Source organism: Thermobia domestica, chromosome 3 (genome assembly GCF_964235325.1).
Source record: "Thermobia domestica chromosome 3, izTheDome1.hap1.1, whole genome shotgun sequence".
NCBI lineage: Eukaryota > Metazoa > Arthropoda > Insecta > Zygentoma > Lepismatidae > Thermobia > Thermobia domestica.
Genome location: NC_137456.1, coordinates 124,452,370 through 124,473,685, shown reverse-complemented (window position 1 = coordinate 124,473,685; position 21,316 = coordinate 124,452,370). Strand labels below are relative to the sequence as shown.

The window sequence follows — 21,316 nt, the reverse complement described above, 5'->3', positions numbered from 1 at the left end:
AGGAAAGCTATTATTAATAATTCATTTTCCGCCATTAATAAATTTAGTAAACCAAAAGAACACTTATTTCTTTAGTAATAGGGATCCTGCTGTTACTTAAATACTTTAGTTAGTGTGTTCATCGGTGATTTGAAAAACTGGAGAATGTATTGTAAGATAAAAGAAGATGAGCCAGATTGAGAAAAATGGAGATATTTTCATGAGAGGCGAACCTAAGGAAGGACTTAAATCCCATGTCATTAATACCAGGAGCTGCTGGCAGGCAGAATACTTAATAATAGTGTATGACTGGTTTGGTGACAACTGACTTCACTTTCTTTAGTCATCGTTACGTTCTGTCATAAATTTTAAATTTTCGTGTTGGTTTGATCCACTACCAAATTCTACCGCGTAATTGATTGGACGCCTCAAGGGCACACCAAGGTAAGAATTCACAGGGTAGAATGGATAATTATTTTCCGCCAATGGTAATAGAAGGAAATTTAGTGTAAGTAGAAAGAAAATTATGGTGAGTAGATAGGAAATCCGACTGTATTACTTAATAAATATCAAATTCATTCTTTAATTACTAGAAAAAATTGATTAATTAGACGGTTATTTAGTGCTCCTGTTGCAGGTGATACAAATGACCATTATATTTTTCATTGACAACGATAAAATCCATTTATTGCTAATTGAAACATAAAATACCCCCTAAAATACCCATTTTGGGTAAATACCCGGGTATTTACCCGCTGAAATAAATACCCAGGTATTTTACATCCCTAGTTTCCCATAACAAAGGCGCGTACGCTAACCGCGTGGCTTCTTACCTCTAGTTTTGTATGGGATGTAACAAACAATATTTCATACTTCTACTTGACAAATAATTTCTTAAGTACCTACATACGACCATAATATTAAACCCTGACAAATATATCGTAAATTTCTAGTGATAATCCGAAAGTGCCATAGCCCTATCAGTGGTCAAATGCATTCAGTATTTCCGAAGTATACATTGAATAAAATATCACTTTATTAAAACTTCCAACTCGTAACTTTTTTAAAAGACATTCTCCTGCAATCCTGCTTCTCTGGGTATAGACATGCAATCTAAGAATGGAAATTTACACTAATGATGAGTTAGATAAAAATAAAATCGGAACGAAGCAACACTTGTTATTACTAATCTGTGTTACAGCTTCGACAATGTATCAGTGCTTTTATCATATATAATCTTAAGAACTGTAACTACCTGTCAACCGATTAACAAGTGTTTTCTTTGGTCAGATTTACTTTTATTGAGCAGTACGATAATGTTTTATGGAGTGTTAGTAGTGACATCCTCAACTACACTTCATTTGACACATCTTGTCCTGTCTGAGACTTGCTTTCCTCTGTTATTTTCTTCCTGCACGTAACCATAACAATGAGTCAAGAAGAACTATTTCTATGGCAACAGAACGTTCAACCTATTATAGTCGCTCATTTCTCTCGCTCTGCAATGGTAAACATTTCATCCTTTCCACACGTTGACTATCTGAATATAAACAAATGCACATTGTTTTATTCGAATGTCAACCTGAGTAGTGAAACTGCTGGTTATTGAGAGCATTCTTTTTAGTTCTCTTTTGTGTCATTTAATTTTATAAAACAGATTTACTTGCAATGAATAATTTCATGTTTCAACACCAGACGCAAAAGCTGGCAACACAGCATTGTGTACCACGTGCGCGCAGCGAGCTGCCAGAAAGGACAAGTGTACTGTAATTGATACTACTTGTCCCATCTGACAGCTCGTTGCGCGCACATGGTGCACAATGCTGTGTTGCCAGCTTTTGCGTCTGGTGTTGAAACATGAAATTATTCATTGCAAGTAAATCTGTTTTATAAAATTAAATGGCCAAAAGAGAACTAAAAATTTTCTTAATAACCAGCAGGTAAGCTACTCAAGTTGACATTTGACTAAAACTATTTTCATTTGTTTATATTCAAATGGGCAATGTGCGGAAAGCGTAGAATGTTTACCATTGCAGAGCGAAAGAAATGAGTCACTACAATCGGCTAAAAGTGCTGTTGCCATAGCAACAGTTCTTGTCTGATTGTTGTGACCACATGCAGGAAGGAAAAAAGAGGAAAGCAACTGTCAGAAGGGGCAAGTTGTATCAAATGGACTGTAGTATCAATTGCAGTGTAAACTTCCACCTAGATCATGGAATTATATTTCTCTTATCGAGTGGCCTTTAGCAAAGACTAGCATCAATTACCCGCTTCGCTGGGTTAAATTAAGAAAAAAAAATAGTAATATGTTCTGTTAGTCAGCCACTTTTCACTATTACTAAAGCGCTCCTTGATATTCGTCATTTTCGATGATTTTTATATATCCCCTCTCCTCATGTTGCGGGCCGCGGCATCAGAAGTGTCATTGTTCATCTCAGCGACCCCGAAAAGCATGAATTCGACACTGATTTTGGTCATTTTCGATCATTTGTAAATGTCTTTCGCCTCCTATAAGTTATATCGTCAAAGTGATACGACAAAAATCATCTCATGTTCGAACTTCATCTAGATTGAAAATTTGATCGAGATCGGTCCGGTGGTTCGAGAGTTTTATTTTTTTATATCTCTCCCCCTCCTACCTCCTCCCCTACGTTTTATCGTCAAAGTGAATAGATAAATACCATCCCAGGCCCGAACCTCATCTATGATGAAAATTTGATCCAGATCGGTCACGTGGTTCAAGAGTGAAGTCACATAGACAGTCACTTTCATGTTTATTTTTTTTACATATATCTTCGCTTCCCCCTCCCCTAGGTTGCACCGTCAAAGTTAAATGATAAAAATTATCCCAAGCCCGAACGTCACCTATGTGGAAAATTTGATCGAGATCGGTTGGGTGGTTCAAGAGTTATTAAGTTTTATTTATTTTTGTATATCTGTTTCTTCCTCTCCCCTCCCCTAAGGCCTAGCATCAAAGTGATATGATAAAAACCACCCCAGGTCCGAACTTCATTTATGTTGAAAATTTAATTAAGATCGGTCTTGTCGTTAAAGCGTGATGAAGTCACAAAGATGGTCATTTTTATTTTTATTTTTTTTTTACATATATCTCCCCCTTCCCTTCGTTAAACTATAAATGTAAAATGAAGAAAACAACCCAGGCCCGAACCTTATCTATGTTGAAAGTTTGATCAAGATAGGTCTGGTTGCTCAAGAGTTAATTTTTATATATTTTTTATAGATTTCTCCCCTTCCCCAAACTCTACAGTTAAAGTGATAAAATAAAAACCACCTCATATCTGAACTTCTCTATGTTGGAAATTTGATTAAGATCGGTCGGGTGGTTTAAAAGTGATGAAGTCACAAAGACAGTAGCTTTTATTTTTACTTTTTTGACATATATCTCCCTCCTGCCCCTCCTCTTTGTTGCACTGTAAAAGTGAAATGAAGAAAACACCCCAGGCCCGAACATTATCTATGTCGTAAGTTTGATCGGGACCGGTCGGGTGGTTCAAGAGTTATTAAGTTTCATTTATTTTCTCTATGTCGTCCTCCTTCCCCTTTCCTAAGTTGTACCATCAAAGTAAATAGATAAAAACACTCCTAGACCAGAACTGCATCTACGTTGAAAATTTGATCGAGATCGGTCAGGCGGTTGAAGAGATTAGCAGTCACAAGCATAGTCACTTTCAATTGTATAATATAGATTAGAGTAATAGAGTACACACATTTGAATTGTTACAAGATGATTAGCAATGCTTTCCAACTCAATTCGAATGTGAGTTTTTGTGCTTTAAGCCCTCATGCAGTACTGAGATTACAAAGGACAATGATGAGCAGGGCTTGAATACGGTGCTGCTGAAGGATGCGCAGACCACCAGCCACTATTATCCTTTATGGTATAGTCCATTCTCCACCACATTATCTCATCTTTCAGAAAACTGATTGCTGGACCGGTTTTCCTAATCAAGTTACAACTGAAAGTTATAAAAACTTGAGTCGACAATTGGAAAAGCTCTGATGTCAATGAAACAAGATGGCAGGCCCGCAACTTAAGTGTGACACCCGGGGCAAACACGAAATTCAGCACCCCCCGAGTTTTGGTGAGTCCCGAGTTCTTGAAGGGAGAAATGAAACCGGGCAAAAGTAAACAAATAAAAATATAAAATAAATTGTAAATACGTTTAAGGTAATCTGGTACCCCTAGCAACCTTGAAAGTTAGCCCATTTAAAAAGTATAGCGAAGTTTTTCACTATTTTCTTTATTATTATTATTATTATTAAAGTTACAAACGTCAAAATTTGAACAAACCTAGAGGAGACACATATCTATGCCCTGCCTGTTTTACATTTTGAAAAAAAAAAAAATAGTAAAAAAGCTTCTGCAACCCTCCCATTCAAATTTTGAGCTGGTGCCTGCTTTTGTTGAAATGCCTAATGACTCCTGTGTGAACCTTTCTGTCTGCGTCTAGAAGTCGTCTTTCTGTCTGTCCTTCGGGTTGTAGTTGCTTGAAATGTGAATGTCGACGGATAATCACTTTATGAGTGACAGCAGAATATATAGCAGTTCAAATGTGTGCGCGTGAAAAGACAACAAAGTAAGATATTCCTACCGACCGAGGAAAAATATCGAACCGACTTTCGGCTTCAGAAACATAAGAAAAGAGAAGAAAGAAGCGCTATTGTGTTTCATATTTCCGTGTTTATTTCTTGCGTTTCTATGTAGCTTTATTGCTATGCACTATTTGAATGTTGAATGAAAGATAATAAATGGAACGGTTGTTAGATAGGTAGACAGATAGACGTAATTTTATATATATATATATATATATATATATATATATATATATAGAGAGAGAGAGAGAGAGAGAGAGAGAGATAGGCATATAAATGCAGAAAAAATTTCCAAAAATGATAACAAATTTAAAAATATAAATAGCCTTAAAAGATATACAGGACCTAACACATCAAACTGTAGTTCTTGAAAAGTATGTAAATCAGTAAAGAAACACCTTCAAACAGTGGCGTACTTCAAGAGATGTTGGTGCAGGTTGTAATCCCCCCCATTGAGTCTTTCATATACTATTGAAATGAGAAGATTTTAGCTTTCATCTTGAATCAACAACAATCTTCCCGTGTGGAGAAGGGAATTACATATACGTACGACGATACATCACAATGTTCAGAAAATCTAAATGGGTAGAGAATATACACACCCAGGCAGAGATCCCCATTTTCCCCTCAAGGTTACCATTCTTCCCATTTATTGTTCTCTCCCCAAATTTACCATTCTTTGTTTTGACAATTACTTATTTAAAAATGTTATTCATGCTGAGTTCTTCTTTATACTTAGTGTTCATAAAAGCACCATTGTGGTATAATTAAAATTAAGATTGCTCCACTTTCACTGACAAATTATGTCCCCTCTTTAAAAAATATATATATATATATATATATATATATAGGCGCAACCTGTGCCCCAAAACCTGACTGTGGGCACCCCTGTAATCCAGAGAAGGCTATGAAATAAAGTTTCTTTGTTTAAAATCTTCCCCAACCCCCTAAAACACCCCTAAGTATTTTTTTTTTTTTTTTTACACACATCCCTGGGCGTAACAAAATACATTGCTTTCTTTGTATTTGTGTAAAAATATTCATTCCTGTTTATACCCACACTCGCAGATATCCCTGTTCCCTACGGTCATAATGCCGGGACCCTGCTCTAACTGTGTCAGGCAGCATTCGTGGTTCTTAATGGGTACTTCGCACAAGTTGGTTACTATTACTTTTATAGCATACCAAAATGAAGCCCTCCTAATGTGAATCTGAACCGAGAAACGCCAGTACAATCCCAAGAATAAAAGTGATATTTACTAAAGAAGAAAGTATGCATGTAATAAATGAATATATGGATTCGTATTCTCCACTAAGAAGAGTATATTTGATTAGGTTAGTTTAATTTCTATCCTTCTGTAACTTACTTCCCATATGCTAACCTGCACTATGGAACGCGATGCTGCCCATGAAATACGGTTCTTAACGGTACTACCAGAAGACAGAAGGCACATACTTTGGCCCGTATCCTTTAAACTACCAAAGCTTTAATAAGGACTTGAGATGAATTTTAACGAAATGTTCGTTTCCAATACTTTCACTTTGCTCCGCTATTCTTTACGTGCGAAGACGGTGCTGGTGTAGTTTTAACACGCCACATGTTGGAAAATTTACAGGTAAAATTGAACACTTTGCATGAAAAGATATATTTATAAGGAACATATTCCTGCAAGCGACAGAATTTTATACAAAGCAATACAGTGTTCCGTATTTTAGGTTTACAAGTGAAGGATTACTAGTGTAAAATTACAAGTGCTCTACGATGGTGAAAATAAGTGTGTGTACATGAAAGATGACTATCAGATATTTTCCACCGGCAGTGTACAGAAGCTAAATTTTGTCTACAAGTGGAGCGTTACTAGTATGAAATCATGACAAGTGCTACTGAAATTCGAGTCTGCCAAAACGCACTTCTCACTGTCCTCGCCTACGCATATACGGCAAGGTTCTAGAACAGGTCCTCCTTCCCACGTAACTGTGATAAAGAGAGAAAATAACGTGCCGTGTGGGGCTCAAAACAGCCTTCATTCGCTAACGCCCGCTAGGCAATCCTCTGAGAACTAAATATTACACTTTGGTACAGAAACGAACCAACCTAGCTACTAACCTATATGGGGGGACGTGTACTCTATAACCTTCCCTGCATAAAGCCACCAACACTACCGCGCCTGCTCTTCGAAGGCACTGCTGCGCGGGCTCACCAGCTTCGCCCTGCCCTGACTCGGTAATGTAGCATTCACGCTTTTTAGTGGCCCTACCAAAGGTTGGTTTGTGTTTTTGCACTAGTTTCTTACGCCATACATCCGGAAACCGTACTTATGCACAAATTGAAAAAGAATTGTAATTTTTGAAGGGCTAAGTGCCATATCACCGGACAATTTTAGGAAATTTACCGGGTCAATTGGAGAATTTATTTAAGTTTGTGACGATGAATGAGTACAAGGCCGGTAAGAGGATTTGTAAAAGTTAAGAAAGTGGTTGTATTTGTTGATTGTTTTTGATGTTGGCGGCACTGTATGTGGAGGCGGATGGACTATTTCGCGGAGTGGTACACTTGTTTTACTATAGGGACCCAGAAATTGTAAAATGTACAGAAAAATATTGGCAAGTCTTTAATTTGCCCATTTCAAGAACAAAACCCAACCAACCCCTGCAGGTCTTCTAACCCGTTCCTACTACTAATATTTATACTATGGATACGTATTAAAGCAATACTGCAAACCTAATGTAACGTAATCTAACGTAACTTAATGTGATCCAACAAAATATAACCGAATGCAATACATTTGGTGCTTTTTTTCTGTGTTCAAGGTGGTCCAGCAAAACGGCACATATGCCTTTTTCAATAACTACTTCTAGTGGCTCTCTTGAATTTTACCCATGCCAAGTAAGATATCTTCATGTCGTCCAGCGCAAATCTTTTACGGGACAATAGGAGGGAAATTAGTGAAAGAATTATAATTTCCCAATTATATCGAGTGGTGCCCCAAAAGTAAACCTGCACGGCGAAGTCTTTTGTACTTTATGGCCAGTTTCCTCCTCAGATCTAACTTATACTGTTCTATTCCTATAGATATTTTTTAGATCAAAAGATTCAATATATTTCAATCAAAAACTTTCTTGTACCCTTATATATGGATAATTGCATATAATGTAACCAAACCCAAAATATCATTTAACTCAGTACATTGACGGAGACAGTTCAAAACCTCGTATCTTCACTTTTTATGGGATTTTTTACTTTGGTTGCATTCAATTCCCACACCTGAATTTACATATGTGCAAAAGCTCGTAAACGAAAAACCAATTTTAAAAAAATGTAAAACTCTCTTTTTAAAACCTCGATCGCATTTCTTGTGGTAAAAGCAGAACGGTTTTTAATTGCTCTAAGTTTGGTTATGATTAGTTACGAAGTTTTGCACTTTCGCCATCGATGCTTATTCGTAGAAAATACGAAAACTCGATTTAGGGGCCGTTCAAAAATGTTATGGCCCCTGATTCAAAAATTAATTATTGGCCAAAATCGCAATCTTTTGATGCATTTTTCTGGATCAATCCTAAAATTCATGTTCATAATTTAATCTAAATATAGATGACTAAACCGTGTACGGAAATGTACGAGACAAAGATTACAAACAAACATTATCTATTCTAGTTCGAGGCATGTTACCCCAAAAAATGTCAATAATGCAACCTGAAATTACGATTTGATATAGACCTGCACTAATTCAGAACATGAGAAAATGAACACGGCACCCAATTATATTTCCGTATAATTCATTAGTCTTAAACAAGTAACAAACTGTTTGTCTTTACGTTACAGAATAACTACCATAAATTTCTGTATGACAAGTAAAATAGAAATTCTACCTAATAAAAACAAAACACTCTCGATTGTACTTACGGAGTAGCTCGTAGACTGTAGTCATTTGCTATTGTTTCTATACCTCCAGCTCTTGCTACAGCAACATAACAAGATTCATTACCAAAATCTATTCCTATTACTGACATCGCCGCCATTTGTATACAGTATTTCCAATTTGCTCACAGCTCACTTACAAACCTCAGCACCAATTACGATTTTGCTACACTCACTACCGCTCACACAAAGTATAACTCCACTAGCGACTCCTCTGTTTTCACTTTCACAGGTTTACCGGTAAGCGGACGAAGTTTCCAGACCACATGGACGTCTGTTCCGCTAGGTTCGCGATGTTTCTACGATGCGTATATTTTACAAATACAATAAACGGCTGGTATACTTTGCGCGAGTTTATGACACCGGCAACCTTGGATGAAATCGCTTTTTTGATTTGGTTCTGTCGAGAAGAGAAAACCAATAAGATTTCCGCAGACAAAAAGGTGCAAATCCAATTTCATGTGCAAAAAATGGGTTATATGTTGTTTTTTTAAAAACTTTTATGCCCTTTATAAAATGTGACTGTTAATATTAAGTAATGTCTTTCAGAAAACGTATGAGGAAACATATCGGGATAATCTACAATATTGCACAATTGTGATGCTCGTCGAATAACAGTTAACTGCGTCGCTGTTCTAGAAATTTCTGTTCCATTCAGCACTGAGGCTATTTGAGGCGTGGACGTATAGCGTAAGATAGGATCCAAATTACATGCGCTCCCACCAGGAATCGAACTCGGATCTCGCGCTGAATTAACTGTCCCGAAAAGGGGTTTCAGGACGCCTGTTTGTCCCGGTTTTCGTTCTTCAGATTGAAAAAAATCAACCTGCAAAGGCATTTTTTCTGAAGATTTGTACTGGTACCGCTAATTAATTTTACTAAGCAAACAACAGTAAGTTTGAAATCACATCCATTCTTTCGTCCTATGGGTTGCTCAGCTTCCAGAGCAAGACTAAAGGATTTTAAAAATATATATATATTCAAGAGGGGACTAGGGCTGCTCCGATAATCGAGTTATCGATAACAATTCGATAAAATTTCAGAACCGTTTCGTCGATAAAGAATTTTATTTTTATCGAACTTTCGAGACTCTTGAAACGTTTGAGACTCTCGGAACGTTTGAGACACTCAAAGTGTTAGAAACATTCAATGAGTTTGAGAGCCTCGAATTGTTTGAAAGCAGCAAATACTGAAAGATTTGGAAGAAACAATCCAATCGATGTTATCATAGGTGTAGGCCTATATGTAGGCCTATACTACATATACGCAGGATGTTCATTTTAAAAGTTGCCTGCCTTGAAATGAAGTGAAAAAAGAGTTTACTCACATGTCTTTAAGACCAGCCGCGTAACAACATTTCAAATATAGGAGGATACGTATGCGTCGGGATACGTACGAAGTACAGTTTATACCTACTATTAATTAATCTTTAAATAGTACGACATGATTTTTCCGTATACGTGCGGCACTAAAGCCACATTCTCACTCTCCTGAACTCATAGGCTGAAGACATATCACAACCACAATTTTTTTTTCTAAAGTGATAACAGATTCTCACAATACACCTACACACACGCTTTTCTTATTTTACTTTCACACCACATTAATCTTCAAATGTTTCAGTACATAGATTGAACTGCACTTTGTATTGATATGCCGGACTAGAGATGCAAAATAGCCGGATTTTTGAGACGTGCATTATTTTCATTAAAAAAAAAAAAAAAAGGCTTTTGGAAAGAAAACGGAAAATTTCGCTCTTTTGACACAACTAGCATCTCATAAGTCCCACGTTGGTTCCCTAACCATGATACCAAGTTCTTGAAATTTATACATCTTAAAATGTGTTGTTTGGGTTGCTTAAAGTCAAACTGGCAGACAAGAAAAAAGTATCACCGCCGTTCCAGAAACACTATTGTTTCAGATACTCTTCAATACCTAATATTAGAGCCGAAAAGGCTTCATAATTTTGTTCATATTTCAGAAGAAAATGTTTCACTAATACCAGCAACATAATATGATTTAGTTTAAGGAACTGGAGCAACAAAGGTTAGTGCGGTGGTTCTTACCTTTTATTTTTCTTCAGAATACAGTATTTTTTTAAAGTTATGATGGGGGAAAAAAGCTGGAACACGCTGTTGTTTCTTCACTAAATATGACATATTAAAAGAAAAAATCCCAAGCCAAAAAAACATGGAAATGATATTCGTTTTTTTAAAGCAGTTTTTTTTAGACAAACCACTATTCAGAACAGTTACTGTTCTCACCACTAACTTTTCACTAAGACTTTGAGTGTGTGTGTGTGTGTGTGTGTGTGTGTGTGTGTGTGTGTGTGTGTGTGTGTGTGTGTGTGTGTGTGTGTGTGTGTGTGTGTCGTTAAACATCATTCTAAAAACTGTACAAACAATTCGTTCGAACTAGAAAACCCTATACATTAACCCTTTTGAGATTTCCTCTTTTTAAGTTAAATTTTAGACTTTCAGTCAAGCAGCTATTGCGTCGAGACTATTTATCGTAGAATCATGGTTCATACCCCGTTTTGTTCGGAATGAAACAATTTTCCCAATTTGTAAATTTCCCTAATATGTACCTAAGGCAATAAAATTCCTGTCCAAATTGGGAAAAAAGGATTTTTAAAAAAATGTCCCCATTTCGTGCAAATTTCTTCCCTCCGGTACACAAGGGCATGCGAATGTTGCCCAAAAAAAAACTTTGCTTCATTCCAAACAAAACGAGGTATGAACCATGATACTGGGGTAAATAGTCTTAGTTCTAAAATTCATTTACTATTTTTCCTAATATCTACTATTGTTATTCAACAAGCTCTAGTGTATCTAAGACTTTATCGTAGAATTATAGTTCGTAACTCTTTGTGTTTGTAATGAAGGAATGTTTCCAACTGTACCATTCAAATTTCCCCATTATCTACCAGAAGTGAAAAAATCCCGCTCAAGTTGGGAAAAAAGAGATTTTTGTCAGGAAAAAATAACCTTTTTGAGAAATTCTTCCCCCAAATACATGCTAGCGCCAGGGTAGTGGTACAGTTTGAACCGTTACTTCATTACAAACAAAGTGAGGTACGAACGATGGTCCTACAATGAACACTCTTGACGCTAGAGTTTATTGACTAACAATACATTAGTAACTATTACCCAAAAATCGGGAGGGAAATTTAGTAAATTTGCTCTAGCACTAAAACTATTTATTCTAGGATTATGGTTTGTACCTTTTTGTTTGTAATGAACCAGCGTTTTAAATCGTATCACTTGCATGTCCCTATCATGTACCTGAGGGGAGAAATTCCCGCCCATAATGTATAAAGAAAAGCGGGAAATTCAAATTTTCAAAAATTAACTTTCTCGGAAATTTATCTCCTCAGGTACACGACAGCGCAATGGTAGTGGTACCGTTGGAAATGTTCCATCATTAAGAACAAAATGAGGTACAGACCATGATCCTACGGTAAATAGGGGTGACCTGTAGTTACTTTACTAAACACGTTGACTAAAAATGTGTAATAGGGGAAAAATTCAGATTTTTTTCTCTTTTTGAAAAATCACTATTTACCCTACCATCATGGTTTGCACCTTGTTTTGTTTGGAATGGTGGTAGGTTTTAAACGGTCCCGAAAAAAGGGGAGAAATTTCCGAAAAAAGAAAAAAGATTTTTAAAATCCCCTTTTTTCGCTTTGGGCTAGATATTCCCGCTTCTGGTACATAATAGGGAAATTTGAGTGGTACAGTTGGAAACATTTCTTTATTATGAACACAACTAGGTATGGACCATGATCCTAGGATTAATAGCGCTATTAGGATTTTTTTTTTTTAAAAAAAAAGAGCTCTAAAATTTATCCTTTTATTTTTTCCTTCGTCCATGTTTGTGACGTCAGTGCCCCCAGGCATCGCAAGCGTGACTACAAAATGCCCATGAAACACATTCTTAGATGCTTCCCCGCTTGAATGAATGCAAAAAACACGGTGTGAAAAGATTTACTAGAGATTTATAAAGCAAATTCCGAAGGTTGACGCCATGGTTCAGATCTAAAAGTCCCCAAAGGGTTAATATCAAGGATCTTATAAAATAGAGAATCTGCCCTTGCAACAAAATCTTGAAGCCATACGTCACAGTTTCGCCGGCCCTACTCTGCCCACTCCGCCCAATAGGATCGCAATGTTTTGAGCCAACAATCATGGCGGAAACGAAAGTAGCCAATCAGACGATGGCGGAAACGAGAGTAGCCAATCAGACGTGCCGATACTCGGTTGTTTTTTTGGCTTCATATATTTTATAGGATCAAAGAGGGTGTTGATCAAGATACATATGGGCAGATTCTCTATTTTATAAGATTCTTGGTTAATACATTTGTCCTTCTTTTTCTTATGAGTGATCGATTATACTTGATTGTTGAACTTCTCATATTTATTTTTCTTCATAATGCAGTAATTAAGTCTCTTTCTCTTCTTATAATGGGGAACAAAGGTAGAAAGTACTTTCTTCATTTAAGTTGAAATATTCAAAATAAATAAATAAATTAATTAAATAAAATAAAATAGAGTAAAGTAAAAATAAAAATTTGACAGGCATAAAAGCGGTGGAAAAAACTTTTTTAAAAGCCGTTCTTTGAGCGCTTGCGTATGTAACATCCAACTTTTAATATATTTAACAAGAACGAAATAATATAGTTTCAATTTGATTAAATGTTCAATGTAAAAAAAAAAAAAAAAAAAAAAAAAAAAATACGAGCCACTGTGATCCTATAGCTCATTTCGACACAAAAACTGCACACTTCAAAGAGCAGAATTCACACTTTTCCGAAGACAGTTGCACGGTAAGAGCTATTTGTGAATTCTCTACACAATTCCTTCACGTCCAGTGAGTCAAGCCTGTCTGGGTATGCATTAAGAACTGCAAAATGGTTCAGTCTTACCTGGGTCATTGTGGGCCTCAGATAAGTTTTGAGACGCCGCAAAATTGAGAAACTTCTCTCGGCAGTTGCAGATGTCGCCGGGATGACAAGGAGGAGACGAAGGACTTTCAACACTTCAGGAAACAACTCTCTTGTTTCTTTACAGTTTCTTGAAGTTCTCAAGCAGGTCTCTCAGATTTTTTGAAGTGGGAATAGTGGTGAGTAACTGTTACATCTGTAGTTGTAGTCGGTCCGGATTGATATGGTATTCTTTTAAAATGTCACTAATGTCTTGAGAAAAGTTACCTTCTAGAATTACATCCTCTATTGCACGATACTTCTTCAGTTCAGGCTGATGCAATCGACTCAATTTTGCAAATGATATTGTCCAAACATTCATAATATGTTGCGCGTAATTTCTCTACTGTGGTGTAGAATTGGTAATTTTTCGCGGATGTCTGCAAGTGTTTTAGTCTTTTTGGGGTCTGTTTCCTGCGCAGTAGCTTAGGAGATCCTCATTTGTTCTATCGAAGCCCCCCTCTATACAATCAGGGTCGACAAAAGGAATAATTAATATATCCACAGCATCCTTGGTGCAATATTATATCCTTTTTGTTCCATCGAAGGCGCTCTATAAAATCAGGGGCGACAAAAGGAATAATTAATATATCTACAGCGCCCTTGGTGCAATATTACATCCTTGTTTGTTCTATCGAAGGCACCCCTATACAATCAGGGGCGACATAAGGAATAATTAATATATCTACAGCGCCCTTGGTGCAATATTACATCCTTTTATTTTCTATCGAAGATGCTCCTATACAATTAGGGGCGACAAAAGGAATAATTAATATATCTACAGTGTCCTTGGTGCAATATTATATATCCTTTTTGTTCCATCGAAGGCGCCCTATAAAATCAGGGGCGACATAAGGAATAATTAATATATCTACAGCGCCCTTGGTACAATATTACATCCTTTTTTGTTCTATCGAAGACACCCCTATACAATCAGGAGCGACAAAAGGAATAATTAATATATCTACAGCGTCCTTGGTGCAATATTGTATATCCTTTTATGTTCTATCGAAGGTGCTCCTATATAATCAGGGACGACAAAAGGAATAATTAATATATCTGCAGCGTCCTTGGTGCAATATTACATCCTTTTTTGTACTATTGAAGGCGCCGCTATACAATCAGGGGCGACAAAAGGAATAATTAATATATCTACAGCGCCCTTGCTGCAATATTATATCCTTTTTTGTTCCATCGAAGGCACCTCTATACAATCAGGGGCGACAAAATGAATAATTAATATATCTACAGCGCCCTTGGTGCAATAATATTTCTTTTTTATTCTATCGAAGGCGCCCCTATACAGTCAGGGATGACGAAAAGAATAATTAGTATATTTACAGTGCTCAGTCATTGTAACATTATTTGCTTTTTTATTCTATCGAAGCATTATGTCGCCCGTACAAAATGAGGGGATTTTCGCTGCTTGACTGTCATATAGATAATTTTTATTTCTTTATTTTATTGTATCAAAGGTGCCTTAGACAATCAACACAAAAGGAACAGAAAAAATGTCCATTAGTTATAATAATACAAAGTAGTGCACTGTATGTTTTGTCGAAGATTTGGCAGTGCATACAAAACACTGCTTTTGTATATACAAAACACTTATTTTGTAATAGTAACAAAAATAAAATGTGAACAATGCTGTATGATAGTTGATGTAATCGTTGCACTAAATGTAGATGTTGGAATAGGCCTATCACGCAACTACAGTTGTAACTTTCTTAACCTATGAGTTGGCAATATTACTAGCACTCGAGGAGGGAACGGAAGCTGTCTGCTGGTTATGTTCTTCTCCCTAATATATAATGTCCGTAGGCTTTATTAGTTGTATGAAATGATATATACACGTTTCATTGCATGCCTTGTAACCTTATTGTTTGATTACCCCTCGTATTTTTCCTTTATTTAACCACGCTTTCACAAGTCACTTCATAGTTTCTCTTATGTTGCCTCGTTGAAGCAGGGGCGTCATTTCAGACTTCGCTTGGGGGGGGGGGGCAAGAGTACCACCGACATAAGACTTTCGCGTTTTGTACTAGTATATTAGTAGACAATCGATTAAAGTATATGTATTCCTCAAACTCTTGGGGGGGGGGGCAATTGCCCCCTCCTGCCCTCCCTAAATGACGCCCCTGCGTTGAAGATCTACTTGCTGATCAGCATATATTTCTCTATATATTTATCCCAATGCGCCTTAGTGATGAGCGCAAGAGTCAAGTACCGACACTACTTGATTTTTTTTTATATAGAATGTAAAAAAAAATGATGATTTCTTGGCTTCAGTAAAAATTCTGCTCGAGTGAATGTGATCCCAGTAGTTTATGCAATCCGTGTGAGTCGATCTGCCCCTGTAGCATATAGCTACAGTATGTCGTTTGCTGAATTGGTTGTTCGCGTTTTCTGTAGATGTTGCTCGTTTCCAAGCCACACAGGTGTCTGTCATCTTGCGCCATGTGAGCTTATTTGGTGAACAAACACTGTGTGTGTGGATTTTCTCGGTGTTTTTCTGTTTCCTCCTACTTTCTTCATTCCACCGTTTCAGTCATTTCTCATCATTACCGTCTCCCTTAGCCTTGATGCATAATTGTGGGATGTTAAACTATATACTTCATTTCATTTCAAAGCATATTAGTGGTTCTTCCAAAACTAGAGAGAAATATAGCATTGAACATCGGTAATACCGTACACCATAGGTGTCGACTACACGGGTATGGCCTTGGCTCCGAGACTCAAGCATGCGTTGGAAATTTTTAATGTGTGCTCATAAAATTAATATCGAAATAACATTTTCATGACATTGACAAAAACTTAGTGCATGTGACCGCAAGTTTGATTGGATGTTTGTACGTTGGCAAGTTTGGACGGATGCTTGTACGTTGGATAATTGTTTATTAATATAACTTTTAGCCTCCTTAGGTATACGGCACATCGAGGATTGAGCGATATAACGTTATACTACAATAATAAATCTATATTATAAAATTGAAAGTGACTATTTTTGTGACTACTAATTTCTTGAACCACTTGACCGATCTCGATCAAATTTTCAACATAGATGAAGTTTGGGCCTGGGAGTGTTTTCATCATTTCACTTTGAAACTTAGGGGAGGGGAGAAGGAGGAGTTATAAAATAATAAATAAAACTCAATAACTCTTGAACCAAACGACCAATCTCGATCAATTTTTTAACATAGATGAGGTTCAAGCCTGGAATGTTATATGTCAGTTCACTTTGACGAAGCAAAGTAGGGGAGGAGGAGGAGGGAGATGTACAAAAATCAATATAAATAAAAATAAAAGTGACTAAGTTTGTGACTTAATAAGTCTTAAACCGATCTCAATCAAATTTTTAACTTGTATGAGGTTCGGTATAATATATAATAAAACTTAATGACTTTTGAAACACCCGATTGATTTTGATCAAATGTTCAACATAGATGAAGTTCAGGCCTGGAGAGCGATTTTAATAATTTTACTTTGATTGTGCAACGTAGAGGAGGGGGAGGAGGGAGATATATGTAAAAAAAAAAAACTAAAAATATAAGTGACTGTCATTGTGACTTCATCACTCTTGATCCAGCCGATCGATCTCAATCAAATTTTCAACATAGATGAGATTCGGACTTGTGGTGGTTTCTATCAAATCCCTTTGATGCTAGAGGTTAGGGGAGGGAAAGGGGATGGAAAATGTATAAAAATAAATAAAATTTAATAACTCTTGAACCACCCGACCGAATTTGATCTCATTTTCAACATAGATGAGGATCAGACCTGAGATGGTTTCTGTCATATCACTTTGACGGTGCAGTTTAGGGGAGGGGGAGGAGAAACGTATTTTAAAATGATAGAAAATGACCGATATTAAAATGGAATCTATAGTTTTGGGGGTCACTGAGCTAAACAGTGACACTTCCGATGCTGTTTAAATTCAAATTCAGCCCCGTAGCTTGGCGGAAGCAGTGGCGGAGCCAAGGGTAGGCCTGGGGGGCCAGGCCCCCTTGCTCAAAATTTTGGCCCCCCTAGAGGCCCCCACACACAGAGTGATACTGCTATAGGTCGACAAACGGTGAATTAATAGTGGCCGCAAGTTAAACTACTACCGAAACATATTTCGACAACAGAGTTACCAGCTGCAGAATATCGTATGTTGCAATAGTCTGTGTTCCGAACAAAAATCTTCAGGCTCCTTTTTGTTTGGAGTACAGCAAGATCTAATGTATCTAAATCTGTAAGATGCATGCATTGACCTCAGCATCTGAACGTTCCTTTTAACCTCTGTCCCTTATCTGGTTGTCTTCTTTGTTTTCGACAAAGAACAAAAAAAAGAAAAGAAAAGAAAAAAATCAATCTGCATTCTGATTTGCTTTAATGTTGAAAGTCATATAAAATAAGAGATGATTCCTTACAAATAGCATGCACTGCAGTAAAACTTTACACTCGTGTTGGACGAAAGAAGTCTTCGTACACTAAGTAATTAATTTCCATCGATTATGGCGACATAGAACAAATGCATAACATCCATTAAATAATTTGGTATTATTATTATTATTATTATTATTATTATTATTATTATTATTATTATTATTATTATTAGTATTAGTATTATTATTATTATTATCAAATAATATCGAGAGGTCTTGTTTAATATACAGTAAAAGAAGAGAGCAGAAGTTTTTATTATTTCTATCATTCTCTCTGCTGTTCGTATCCCAATAGTTCGAGAAAATTAAGATACTGAATACTATCAACACCTACTATTTGAAACTGGTACTGGTTCTCCTTCTCGTCTACCTTCTGGTCTTGTCTCTTGGCCGTGGCAACTAAGTAGAAACCTTCTGCTGCGATGTTAATAAGCGATACTAGCGATCTCCAAGGAAAACGGAGTCAGCGCTTGGTGGACCTATTCTATTAACTAAAGCCTGGGGAAATGAGACTAACAAAAATCAGTGATTCTTTATAAATAAATCTTTCAGAAGTATTTTCTTTTAAATTATTTTAACTGTAGCTTAATCCCAAAACTGCCACTACTAGAGAAATTCCGAAATTTATCATAGAGCCAGTGCTACAATCTCCTGATTACTAACCATCAGGTAAGATACCGAGATGATACAACTTGGTCGCGGCAGTAATGTTGTTTTGTGTAGAAGTATAGTTACTCCCATGACCAGGTTGTATCACCCTGTTATCGGATGTTTGTGGGACTGGTCTACAGATATTCCATTCAGTAAGTTCAGTCAGTGAATACCAATTTTTATCACATGTTTATATTAATTCTGCGTCAAAATATGCATTTCTGAGAAAATTAAGTATTAAGCATTTCTGAGAAAATTTCATTGTAGGAATTATGCAGAACAGTAAATCAGTGGTGACATGGATTTTCAACAGGATATACTAATTAATGCCCCTCCTTCAAATCTAATCTCAAAACTTAAGCTCAAGGGTAAAAGTAACAAAAAGTAATTGAACTACGGCCAGATCAAAACAAGATACTGGAACCGGGGCAGTTGCCCGGGCGCCAGCAAACTAATATGTGTGTTTATTGGTGTGGATGTAGATGAAACGGATACTAATCGCAAAATTTGCCCTGGGCACCAAATGTCTAGTTTCGTCACTGATTAGGCTACCATTTTTTAGAGCGTGAAATTTTGACATTTTTCTGAAATATTAAGAATACATGATAATTATTGGCAGTTTACTTTAGAGTGAAGCTTCAAGAGCAAGGCTTATAATTTAAAGTGGGGTGGAACGGCAAATCACTGTCCTGTTAGAGTTCAGTTCCTGTTTCTGTGCGACGTTTGTCTCGTAAGCACTTTTGTCCTCGTACATCACATTTTACTTTATTATTATTAATAATAATACAGTTTATCTACCAAACAACTATTTATATTATTATGCGGTATTAAACCAAATCTGGAACTTGTGATACTTATTTACTTCCATCATTCCACCCGGGAAATAAATGTCATCTATACGAGATGGAATGTTTTCGGGTAAAATTTAATATTACTGCTGCCATGCTGTAACTTTGAGCTTCGCCTTATTTCAAGTAGATGCAGACATGTCGGAAGGTTTGATTCTTGTAGATTCACTAGTTCAAACGATGTCGAAAATGTGGTCTGGAGAATATGACTCTCAACGAACAACATTCGAACAAATTTATCAAGAATATTTGTCGATATGCATAGAAAATGGTCCTGAAATTCCAGAGCCGGAAACAGATAGGCTATAGGTTTTCCTTGTGGAAACGAATTAGACATTCCCCATCGAAATATCACAAATTCATTTTGGATTAATCTCTTCCTTCATTGGAGGCAGAAAACGAATAAAGCAATCACTGAGACGGAAAAACGCTTTGGATCATGTAGCAAAATCATTAGATCAATCACCACTCTACATCGAAAAGGTGAAAACTTTCTAAATTACAACACTGTGGAGCATATGGTCCAGTATTATGAAAGTGATCTGGATATATTTAAATGTAAACTCAAAATCCTCCCAAACAAAATTAAGTTGTATGAAGACGAGAGAAAACCAAAGTTGATTCCTTGTTGAATTTAGTTCATCTTTGCGTCTACAAAAACGCATTACTAGAAACCAACAAGATACATATCTCTATATAAGTTTCTAGTGCTACATGTGAAAGGCCATTCTCATGTTTGAAAAGAATAAAGATATAAAGAATAAAGAATAAAGAAGGCAATTCAGTGACTGATGATAGGTTTAAAAACTTAGGATTACTTTATATTGCAGAAAATTGCTGAATCGTTAGATCTTGAAGAAGTTGTTGATAAGTTTGCTGCTGCCCACAAGAATAGAAAGATTCTCTTTTAAGTCGAGGCATGAACCTCTAAGTTATTTCCTTGACCTGTAAAAGTGTATTTCTCTGCTTCCACTTAAACCTACCAGCCACACACATTTTAAATGCAGCGATTAAATTACTACTTACTTGTATTGGAAATCAATTGTATTAATGTATCCTAGTTGTTTGAAGTAGTAAATTCTTACACTTTCACCGTAAAAGAGTAAAATCATGAACAACAAAGGTGAAAACATTCACCTTGAAAACACACACACAAACATATATATATATATATATATGAAAAAATCATTCATTGGAGATGGCCCCCTCAAAATTTTCTTGGACCCTTCATTGCCCCCCCCTGAGAAAAATTCTAGTTACGCTACTGGGCGGAGGAAGGAGATATATAAAAATTATCGAAAATGACTATTATCAATGTCGAAATCATGGTTTTCGAGGTCATTGGGATGAACAATGACACTTCCCATGCTGTGCCTCGCAACATGGGGGAGGAGGAGATATATAAGTTGATTGAAAATGACCAATATTAGTGCCGAATCCATAGTTTTCGGGGTCTCTGAAACGAACAGTGACACTTCTCATGTCGTTTAAATCCAAATTTAGCCCCGCAACTTGGGGAGAAGGAGGGGAGAGAAATATTAAAATAATCGAAAATGATCGATATCAGAGAGCGCTTTACTAATAGTAAAAACTGACTGACTAACGAAATACAGGGTTTGTCCGGGAAGTAATAGGACTGATTTTATTCCGCCACGACTGTACTTCGGAGCGTGCGCGCACCGACTGGATCCGGTAGAGGGCGTTCCTAGCTAACAAACGAGCGGCTGGTCAGTTGTGTCTGAGCACACGGAGAGTCAGGACAGGCTTTTTCGCGTGACGTGTTTCTGTGAGTGGTGCAAGCCGAAAATGCAGCGTTCGTTAGAGCAGAGGTACGCGATTAAATTCTGTGTTAAACTCGGTAAATCTGCGACAGAGACGTTTGATATGATCAAGCAGG

General features: G+C 36.7%; 1 protein-coding gene across 1 annotated transcript in view; it reads right to left on the bottom strand.

The window, feature by feature from the left end:
* LOC145680703 (heat shock 70 kDa protein 4L-like) overlaps window positions 1–8,844 on the bottom strand; it is a 119,902-nt gene extending 111,058 nt beyond the window's left edge. The window contains exon 1 of the mRNA XM_081751622.1: window positions 8,498–8,844. Coding sequence (XP_081607748.1) covers window positions 8,498–8,613 — 116 coding nt within the window. The 5' untranslated portion in view covers window positions 8,614–8,844. The remainder of the gene's footprint in view (window positions 1–8,497) is intronic.
* Between the last annotated feature and the right edge of the window lie 12,472 nt (window positions 8,845–21,316).